The 10,770-nt window shown below is 46.5% G+C and overlaps 1 protein-coding gene across 1 annotated transcript; it reads right to left on the reverse strand.

The window, feature by feature from the left end:
* Window positions 1-638: 638 nt before the first annotated feature.
* On the reverse strand, window positions 639-9,465 carry LOC123096624 (DDT domain-containing protein PTM). Its single transcript, XM_044518387.1, has 9 exons — window positions 7,610-9,465; window positions 6,834-7,505; window positions 4,909-6,202; window positions 4,242-4,539; window positions 3,615-3,739; window positions 3,062-3,516; window positions 2,928-2,956; window positions 2,138-2,797; window positions 639-2,049 (listed from the first exon to the last, which is right to left on the reverse strand). The coding sequence occupies exons 1-9, from the start codon at window positions 9,103-9,105 to the stop codon at window positions 1,082-1,084; spliced, it is 5,997 nt and encodes a 1,998-aa protein (XP_044374322.1). The 5' UTR covers window positions 9,106-9,465; the 3' UTR covers window positions 639-1,081.
* Window positions 9,466-10,770: the final 1,305 nt, after the last annotated feature.

Below are 10,770 nucleotides of genomic sequence, written 5' to 3' on the forward strand. Positions count from 1 at the left end.
CAGCAATCATCAGAACGGAAGCCCACACAGATATGCTTCGAGCCATGTTCGCTCATTTTAGAAGTCTTCGAAAGGGAAGTGTTATGGAGCTCACAGATCGCCTACCAACATTGTTAAACGACATCCATTTTAGAAAGAAAAAAATAGAACATCTTTAGTGAACATAGGGAGTACCAAATTACATCCGACCCTCTAACCAAACACCGAGACATAATCATTACATTCCATCTCACTAGCCCTATCAAACACAAAGATGGAACTGTTCCATTCTAGCAGAATGGAACCATTGCATTACATTCTACTTGGCTTTATATGGGTTGGGGTCGAATGGTTTTATGGTGCGAAGAGAATGGAGATGTGGTGGGGTGTAAGACTCGGAACAGTGAGAGCAACTCGCCATGACTAATCCCTTGTCATATGCCCTACATTTAGCAGAGCAGTCTAGCAAAGAAAAATGTTTGGCTTTTTGGCTAGCCAATAATGTTTACCTTTGTTGCGATTTGGGTACTATTTTTGACCAGAAAATGGTCTAGAATTGACACCGATTACCCCCAAACAAGGATCACTGACATGCCCTAACGCACCTTGGACTGGGACCGTGATAGATTATGAAAATTTAAAAGCACCTAACCGCAACATTACCAGCTCAGAACCATATTCTGATCACCAGTGACCACAGTTGAAGCACATCCTTAGATTGAAAGGCACACGAGCATCTACACCATCAATTGCCGACGATGCAATGTTGACAGCAAAATGGAATGACTTTCTAGTCCCATACCAATTCTAGTACCACCTACCATTCCTAATTCTATAAATCTCCTCCCAAGATAACCCCACCTAAAGAACGGAGGACAGTCTCCGATGACCCCTCATTTTGAAATATACTGTGTCCATTTGTCCAGTAACCGCCAGCTTGCAAACCATCCAGACGGATTTCTTCACTTCCCTTGGTGAAATACACCTCCAGCCTAAATCCAATCCATAATCAAGCAACATATCCGGTTTCTTTCTGTGAACAGATATCAGGTAGGCACCGAGATGCCGCGCTGTGTTTACCTTAGAAGATGTTCAAAGCTCGTCATCGCCACTCCCGGCAAGCACCACAGGCCCAGTCGGCACTCTCAACAGGCAGGTCGCTTTCATCCCAAGGTGAGCACTGACGGTGTATGCGCAGGCCACAGACTAGGCATTTGAGGTCAGGTGGCGGCTGGGAGTTGTTGCACTTCTTACACGGTACATCGTCAGGAGGGGGAGCATTTGCTGGGAAGTGCATATTTGAAGACACGTCTTCTACCATGAAAGCCATATCATCAAAACTGGCTATTTCTTGGTCGAAGCTTCCTGTGCAGTTACCATCATCTTGCAAACCGGCAGACATCCCAAAAGTCTGACCAAACCGTGTATCATCAGCTTCAAGCAAATCAGTAAATGAAAAAAAGGTCTGCGGTTCAAAATCCCCAGTTGCAGCACTGCCACAGCTTGCGCCATTTAACTGGCAATTAGCAGTGTAATCGGGAGGGGAGGTATACTCATTTCCTTGGGAAAGATCCCACCCCAGTAGCTCTGAAGGATCCACACCTTCAAGCTCTGATAGAGAAAATCCATTCATATGACTGAAATCGACATTTGCATCCGCCAGAGGTTGATTCTGATTACTGTACTCATCCACACCAGCTTGATCAACACATCCACTATTTTTACCTTGTGCCCTTCTTATGGTTAGCTTCTGATTAGTTCCCGAGGTAAATCTTACCGTGTTCATTGATAAATCAGCATCAAAAGTCTCTTCCCCAATCGGTTCAACTATTCCATAGGAAGCAAGCAGTGGGTCTTGATTTGCTACAGACGCAGTCTCCTCACTAGACAGCATGCTTGATTGGGATGACGTTGCAACTGTTTGTTCACTGAATTCTGGTCCGGGCTTCTTATAATCATCTGAATGGGGACATATTGGCATGGCTCTCCTTCGGCATTTGCAGCATCGGTATTGAACCACTTCAAGTATTCTTTCTTCCTCAAGTCGCAAGGCATCACCATGAAACCAAGCTGTATGTAGGGGAACATCAGAAGTTAGAAAACCTAAAAGATAACACGGATATACAGCTGTAAGCAACAAAATGATGAACGAAGTTACCTTTACACTGCTCACAGCGGACATATAGGAAATCTGGACAATAAGATTTCTTACAGAGACAACAAGTCGGTTTTATTGCTGATCCTATACCATCCTTGCATTTTAGGATTACATCATTCGCCCTGAAATCACTTCCACTTCTGTCGCTCTTATTTTTCTTCCAAGAGAGACCAAAGTATTTGATCTCTTCTGGCCTTTTACGTCTCCTCGGTTTCTCTGACTTGGATCTGTTAGCTTCAATCTTTGCCTGAGCCTGCAACCCTGCAACATTCTGAGTTGCCAAATTTGCAACTGGCCAGGCTTTCAACTCTGTGATTGGATGTGTTTGCACCTTCGCGGTTGACAGGGCTTCCACCTTAGCAACTGGCCAGGTTTCCACCTTAGTGACTGGCTGAGCTTTAACTTTAGCGACTGGCTGGGCTTGAACCTTTGCGGCTGGTTCAGCAGAATGGGAAGAACCAACTTTGAATATTATTTTGGGAGCGCTCACTGGCAATTGGCAGGTACTCTTCTTTTGAGGCAAGGCATATCTTGCATTTGTACTGTAATTTGTAAGGATAAGATTCCGCTTCTGAAGGCATAACTTGCATATCAAACTGGAAGCAGCAGTGCCTCCTTTGCCACCAACAGATTTTACTGTGCACTCCTTGTGACAATAACCTGAAAGTTAGTCTTAGTTAGCAATACTGTGACCAATTATTGGACAGCCCAGAAATTGATCGGTTCTCGTTTTCATTACATGAAAAAGAAACAAATAGAGGAACTTAAGAAGTATGTCAGTAATCCATACCTTGACAATCGCTACATCTTATTACATCCCTACAGGAGATTCGTCCATAAGGCACATATGAGAGGTGAAGAAAAAGTCAGTATCTTATGACAAGAATTTCTGAACAAGCACAATGAATAAGTCAAGGAAAAAACCTGAAGGGAACATCTTTCTTGCATGAAGAGCAGGGATAGATATCCCCCTTGTGAAAGAGATAAGAAAAGACATCTCCAGTAGATGCTTTTACTCGCCTTTTGTATAAATTCATGAAAGAGTGTACAATTCCTGGAGTAGGCAAGGAGCTAACCCCAGGTTTCTGCTCAAACTCTCGTACCATGTACAGTGGGACATGATTTTCAGAAAACCAAAATTTGCCATTCTGATCCTGATTACCTTCTGCTTCCAAAATATTCTTGGTTACACGGACAGGGAGATGCTTCTGGTTGGGGAACTTAAGTGCATATCTTATCTTATTGTCGACTATCTTTTTATCACAAAGTACTGCATTTCTCAGTGCAGAAAAGTCAGCATCTGAACTTTTTCCATCAGAAGGGATTTGATCTGGAGACAAGAATTCCTTCCATCTTATATGGGCATCAAGATATCTGACCTGAGAGATATGGATATTAGATCACTGATAAACTACAGGTCAAGATAATATTCTCTCTGTCTCTATGACATTATTATTATTGTATAAAAGGTGCTAACCTGCAGAGCAAGTTGAGATGAATTCTGGCTTAAACCAACACACGCTCTCCAAGCAAATTGTCGAGTTCGTCTTGGAAGAATGGAGCAATCATGATAAGACAGACCAGCCATCCTTTTTTTACCACCTAATGAGCAAAGAACACGTCGAGTTGTTCTCGTCGTCAAGAGGTTTGTAATAATAACAGTACTACCTCCGTCCTGGTTTACTAGCCCCCCCCCCCCCCCCCCCCCGAGATGCTAATCCATGAAAAACGATACGAGAAATGCGAAAGAACTCAACTACGGAACGAGGGCGATCCGTGAAAATACCTCGGTTTCTTACTCGTGCCATTGAACTCTTTCTTGGCAACTTGGACCCCCCCCCCCCCCGGCGGGTATTTTGGGTCATATTTAAACCATGTATTTAATAACTAATAAAATATAAGTTATACGTAACAAAAATAATAACATTGGAAACTACATTTAATACTAATCCAGCAATATAATTTTTTCTGACATACATTAACATTTTGCTAGTCATATATGTGGTCAAATTTTGAGCCAAAATACGATGGGGACTAATAAACCCAGACGGAGGTAGTACTAAATTATGAAATATACTAATAACAATCAAATGTGTGCAAATACCTTGACGGGCAGCTTTTCTTATGGCCGAACTAAGATGAACCCCCCTCTGCAAAATACGCTTAGAAATATTTCCTCCACTCCACCAATTAACCTTTTTCCAACTCTTGTCATCATCGGCAGCAGCAGCAGATTCAGTTACCAATGAACGTTTTCTGCCACGCCTTCCACCAGTTCCACGTTTTTGGTATGCTGCAGGACGCAATGCACCCGCAGATGCAGGAGGAGATTCCAAAGGCCAGTCATCTACTAGCTTCACCCAGATTGGAGAAAATGCTATGGAACGAATATTACTCTCCAACTGCACACAACATGAGATAACATTTATAAGATTAAAAAGAAGAAGAAATCAGCCACTTATTGCAACAATTTTCTGCAAATAATTTCAACTTTCTTTCCGCGCCATTTATTGCACATCCAACTTGATTCCCCAGAAGTAGTTAGCATGGAATGTAGTCTAAGGGTCTGTTTGGTTGGCACCCTCGTCATCTCTTGCCTGCTTTGAGCATTCTACTTCGTATTATACATTTACATATAAATTAAACAGCCTTTATGTAACTAACAATGAAAATCAATAATTTTCTAATGAGCATTGCCGTTTGAAATAATTGTTGAGAAATACCAATCCTCAAAGAAATGCTTCAAGAAACAAGAATTGAATGCAACTCACCTCAAGCAAAAGGGGTACTATAGTTTTGCAGTTGGAAGCTTCCTGTAGTTGTTTATGCCACCGTTGTCTCTGTTGCAAGTCTTGTAGTGAACCGACTAAAAGTCCACGCAAACTTTCCTCCATGTTAACCATATAAGCAGTGATGCTGGCGAAGTGGCTCCCGGAGCTTTTGATTACATGCATGGCACTAAGAATTCGAGCAGACCCCTTAACAGCATTTGCAGTGGCCACGTTAAGAAAACAAGCCTTTTTAGCTCCAGCTGCTGAAATTTTACAAGCAATGCACCAACCACATCTATCCCTTGGGACTTCCATAATCTTCCTTCCAGTACTTGGCCAAATAAATTGTGCCGCTGGTGAGGAAAATGCTTTCACTTGTAGAGCACAGTCAGCAGCCATTTTCTTTCTTGGGTTTGTGGTCAATTGGGATACTGAAACCTTACCTTCCTCAGATGTAAGAATAGCTAGGTTGGCGGCAGCAGATGCTGCAACATTACCATGATTGTACAGATTCATGTAAGCCTGGGGTTTAAAAGATGGCACTTCAGCAGACTTACCATCACTAGTACTCCCAATCTCAGAAATCAGCTGAAGAGGGTATTTGCCTTTATAAGATGGACAAGACAAGCCTGCCTTTACAGAGATAGTGTTCCCAGTATTTTGTCCAGACAATCCATTATCTATTCCAAAACCACACGAGATGTCCGGACGAACCAACCCATGTGATGACTGTGCGGGCATTACACTAGACACACCTGTTACCACAGAACTGTTCTCATGAGAAATAGAGGATATCCCAGCGGGTCGAAAAGCTCCATTCATGGGTGTATTATGTATGTCGTTGGGAGCTAATGGAGTTTGCCTGCATACTTCATTGTTCTTCTCTGTGGGAGCACCTACACTGGTCACCATGCATTTTTGTTTCTCCAGGTGTTCTGCTGAGCACAATGTAAATTGATTGACCACAATTTCATGCTGCACATCTCTTTGAGGAGTTACTACTGTCTTACTGCCCGCCGCGTCTTTCAAAGTTGTCAGAACACTTCCAACTGCTCCGTCCATTGGAGTAACACTTGACAATGTATTGGATTGTGTGGTATATCTCACACCAGCTTCTTTACCTATTTTTGATCTCTCGTTCTGAAATATGTCAAGCAGATGCCTCCAGTATTCTGTTATTCTCATACAAATATCTGTGTATGCATCTGAAGGAGCAAGTATCCGCATGACCTTGACAACATCATATTGATTGTAATATCTTGCATATGACCCTGCATCTGTAGATGTTCCAATCCTGCATTATTTTAAAGAATTAACATTAAACAAAATATACAGACAACTATAGTTCCAGGACAATGAAGGTGCTTGCTTATAGACGAGTGCTCAAAGAGAGAATCTAGCCACATCATCAGCCACGTGCAAATTTTGTCTACTCGAACGGAAACCTCTCTTTATTGTTGTTTAGATGATTTATCATTTATAAATTCCTACTAATTAGATACAGAGGCACCTCTTAAGCATTGGTGCCTAATCAAGCACTGATCCTTCAAAGTAAGCACCAATGTCATCCCCACATGGAAAGAAAAAACCATTTTTATTTGGTAAGCATCCCTCTAAGCACTGCATTGTACATACTCTAACACTGGTAAACACTCCAAAAGTGAGAACCAGGACTTCATTAGAAGGACATAGGATACTTGCTGTGCATCTAAAATATGAGAAGTCAAGCAGAATATGAGACCCCCCCCCCCCCCTCCCGTTACTTTATAACATTGAACTTTCTACTGCTGGCATGTTTATCATTACCGCAGGGAGAAAAGATAAATATTGTGGAATTCAAAATGAATCTATAGTATTTATCAATAGCAGACTGGAGATGGAGAATGAATTCCCAGGTAGTGTAGAATTAAGATGGACAAACTTACACCAGCAAATAGTTGCAGGATCCTAGGAAGAGCCTTCCGCACATATCAATGCCAAACATTTGAGCTCCTCTTGCCCCACGCTCTATTCTCGAAGATGCTGGTCCAAGCTTGTTAACCACGCATTCTGGACAAAACCAAAGTCCCTGTGGTAGAAATGCTTTGTTGAGACCTATACATCTTGAGTGGTATGCCCATGGGCAGCCATCACAGCATACCAAAGTACCATCCATTCCACATATTCGGCAATCATCACTGTTGCCGTCCTGGGACGAATGCAGTAAAACAGCTTCTGTATTTGTTACATTTGAAGCAGTTTCCAGGTCCTGCAAACCTTCAACCTTTTTGGACACAGAAGCTTTTGAGGCCCTGGTCAGAACAGCTTGTGATCCAGCCTCCGACAAAATACTAGAGTCTGTCTCATACTCTGTTTCTTCATTGTAGCCTTCCCGAGCCTCCAGTTCAGCTTTGAGCTCTCCTGATTCAATGACATGGTCACAGAGTATCTGGAGGAGCCTAAGCTTCATTGCAACAGGAAGCTTATAATATTCAATGGCTAGGAGGGTTCTACCAAAACTCTTCCCCCCTAGACTCTTAATGTAGCCCATTAAATAGAGGTACTCCAGTAAGAAAGTTGGCCAAGTCAACACATCTAGTAATGCCCAATCTACATACCTGCGCAATTCAAAGAAAGTGGGGAAAATCAGCATAGAAGTAATAAAGCACAACATTCATGAAAATAATAATTCTAGTTGAGCAAGGGCAAATAGACTCTGTACTTCAAGCAATTTGAAGCAAGTTCTGATCCGCCGGAGGATTTAGTCTCAAGATGCCGCCTCAGCGCCCGCAATAACGAGACATGTACAGCATCCAGTAATGTATTCTGCACGGTGCAATTAATGGATGCAACAAAATCATCCAGCCCAAATGGACTGAGGAAGAGCTGCACATTGAATGATCGTAGGAAGTTGTAAACAGAAAACAGATGACTTATAGACTCCTCTGGAACAGCAATATCTGCAGACGATGGAGGCAACTCGGGGCCCTGCACTGGAGGGCACAGCTCAGCTGACAATTCTTTAGTGGAAACTGATGAATTGCTTGAGGACGCTGCATTGCCGGATATATCAGAATCACACCCAGTCTCCTGCAATGCATCAGGCCTGGCAGGCATCTTGCATGGATCAACCCTCTGTCTAGCACGCGGTGGCACTTTCGTCTCCATGGCACTCCCTGGTGAAACCAGCAAATCCAGCTTCCTCTTCCTGCAGCTCATCTTCATACCAGATGCACTACTCTCCTCGGCCATAAGTAACTCTCTGAGCGGATGAAGCAATAACTCCTCGCCCTGTCCATCCTCAAACACCACATTGTACACCCCAATGCTGCCATCATAGGATGCAACCTTCCCAAGGCAAATACGTCCATCATCTGAAACACTCCTGCTGATGTAGCGGCCTACCAAGCATTCACCCTCCTCATCCTTCTTCACCGGGAAGCCACCATCAGATGTGTTGGGATGTTGGTCCACCACTCTGCTGTTACCTTCACTTGGCGCAGCCGCCACGGTGTGATCTTGCTGGGGAGCGCTGCTCTCGTCCACCACAATCTTGGTTTTGCCCATCATAGATGCCGCCACATCTTGCTGCTTCTCCAGAACGCCACACTCATTCACCTCCGTTTTGGACTCGGTTGCTGCATGGTGCTCTGTGTCCTCTCTCGGAAAGGACGCCTCATCCACATCCATGTTGGCCTCGCTCACCGCAGGAGCCACCCCGTCCTGCTGCTTGTCCAGGACGCCATCCTCATTGCCCTCGCTCGGGAAGGGCGCCTCATCTACATCCATGTTGGCCTCCCTCACTGGCGGCGGCGCCCCGTCCTGCTGCTTGTCCAGGGCGCCATCCTCATTGCCCTCGCTCGCCAAGGGCGCCTCATCCACATCCATGTTGGCCTCCCGCAGTGGCGGCGGCGCCCCGTACTGTTGCTTGTCCAGGGCGCCATCCTCATTGCCCTCGCTCGCCAAGGGCGCCGCGTCCACATCCATGTTGGCCTCGCTCAGCGTGGGCGCCGCCCCGTCCTCCTGCTTGTCCAGGACGCCGCCCTCATTGCCCTCGTTCAGCAATGGCGCCGCCGCTGGCGGGTTTTCCGCTTCTCCCTCCGCCACCGACACGCCAACTTGCGCGATCTCCACTCCGCTCCCCTCAATCGCGTCTTCGGCGGGAGGAGTCGGGGCGCCGCCGAGCATCCGATGAGAAACCTCCGCCACAGGGTCCATCCGCACACGCCGGGCGCGGTCGAAAAAACCCTAGCGGCGGCGGCTACAGAAGCATCGTAATACGCACCGCGATGTGAAGAACCGCCGGGACCCCGACGGAAGCGAGCGCTCGTGGCGGCGCAGAGCAGATGCGGAGCGCTTGGGGTGGCGCGCCGTCAGGAGCAACGGTTAGGGCGAATCTGTGGAGTCGGGCGGCCGAGAGAGGAGGATGAGTGGAAAACGGAGCTTGATCGGTGGATCGGCCTCGCAACCCTATAGGCTATGGCTATTGGGCGGCGGCGGCGGCGGCGGCGTGAGGGAGGCCGAGAGAGGAGGGTGGAGAGGAGGAGATGACGGGGAGGGGGGCGCACGAGCGAGCACAAAAGGGGAGGGAGCGGAAAGCGAGCCGCACCCGGGCTCGCCCGCGTACCCCACGGCCCAGAGTCAGTTGCGAGTCAAGGTGACCAGTTGCGGGATTGACCGACCGACCGACCCGGTGGGGAGTGGGGACACAGTTCGTCCTAGTACGTGTCCCGGCTGGGCTCAACTGGCTTGGCGGGACCAGGCCGTGTTCGGGCGTGCGTGCGTCGCCAGCAGCAGCAGCACGTCACGGAGTGCGACGGCGTCGGCGGCGGGGAGCAGGATGGAGGGAGGCGTTGCTGCTTTTTCAAATTCAAAACGGTGGAGGGAGTGGCCAGCAGCGAGTGAGTAGTGACACGCCTCGCCTGCTTGCTTTTGCGCCAAGGAAGTGCCGACTTGGCGGGAGTCATTAAACACCAAATAGCAGTAAAAAACACCAGAAATAACATAAAATACGTTTATGTTGTAGACCACTTAGCGACGATTACAAGCGAAGGCGAGCCGTCATCGTCGTCTCCCCCTCAACGGAGCCAGACAAACCTTGTTGTAGTAGACAGTTGAGAAGTTTTAGTGCTAAGACACCAAAGAACCAGTCAGGGCCGGCCCTGAGGGGGATAGAGGGGGCGGCCGCCCCGGACCCCCAATATGTGATGCTACGTTCAGGCCTAGGCCGCCTCCAGACTGTCAATGCCTACTGCTGGGCCTTGTCCAAGTGACTAATTAATATCCTTGGATGGCGAACTAGGTTTGGCACTGCACCATGTCCTCCATGGAGGAGCTAGCATGAACCATACTGGCTCCATGGCCACCGTTTACTTGGATCAAAACCCTACTATTCATCAGCAGTAGCAACTCATCATGAAGAGGCTCTCCTTAGAGCACGTGCTCAACATGTCTCTGGCTATAACCCAGCTTTGATTGTCCAAGAATCCTCTTCATCGAGAAATGATTATCACGCCATGAACCGCTACCACTATGAAAGACGGCCGCTGCAAGCTGCTACGACGGAGCACAACGATGATCATATCCATGGTCGCGATATAAACCTGGATCTCTCGCTCGATGTCGGTGGTGGACAGCGGCCAGAGTTGAAGAGCAAGAGAGGCTGCACCAAATGGGGGAAACAAGCAGAAGAAGATGATGACGATCAGGTTGATGTCAATAAAGAATTGAAGAGCACTGCTACTAGACTATCTCTATGCCTATTCTCTCCTAGTCGTAGTACTCTTGAATCTTGATCGAAAGGGGAGTAGTGCTAGTTATCATGCACTAGGTCTAGATGTCAATGCAGATAATGTTGGGGAACGTAGTAATTTCAAAAAAAAT

This window comes from Triticum aestivum, chromosome 4D (genome assembly GCF_018294505.1).
Source record: "Triticum aestivum cultivar Chinese Spring chromosome 4D, IWGSC CS RefSeq v2.1, whole genome shotgun sequence".
Classification (NCBI taxonomy): Eukaryota; Viridiplantae; Streptophyta; class Magnoliopsida; order Poales; family Poaceae; genus Triticum; species Triticum aestivum.

Coding starts and splice junctions, on each gene's coding strand:
- LOC123096624 (XM_044518387.1), bottom strand. CDS start 9,105: ATGGACCCTGTGGCGGAGGTTTCTCATCGGATGCTCGGCGGCGCCCCG. Junction 6,203..6,833: donor TCCTGCAACTATTTGCTGGT/GTAAGTTTGTCC, acceptor AAAATAATGCAG/GATTGGAACATCTACAGATG. Junction 3,740..4,241: donor AAGAAAAGCTGCCCGTCAAG/GTATTTGCACAC, acceptor TTTGCTCATTAG/GTGGTAAAAAAAGGATGGCT.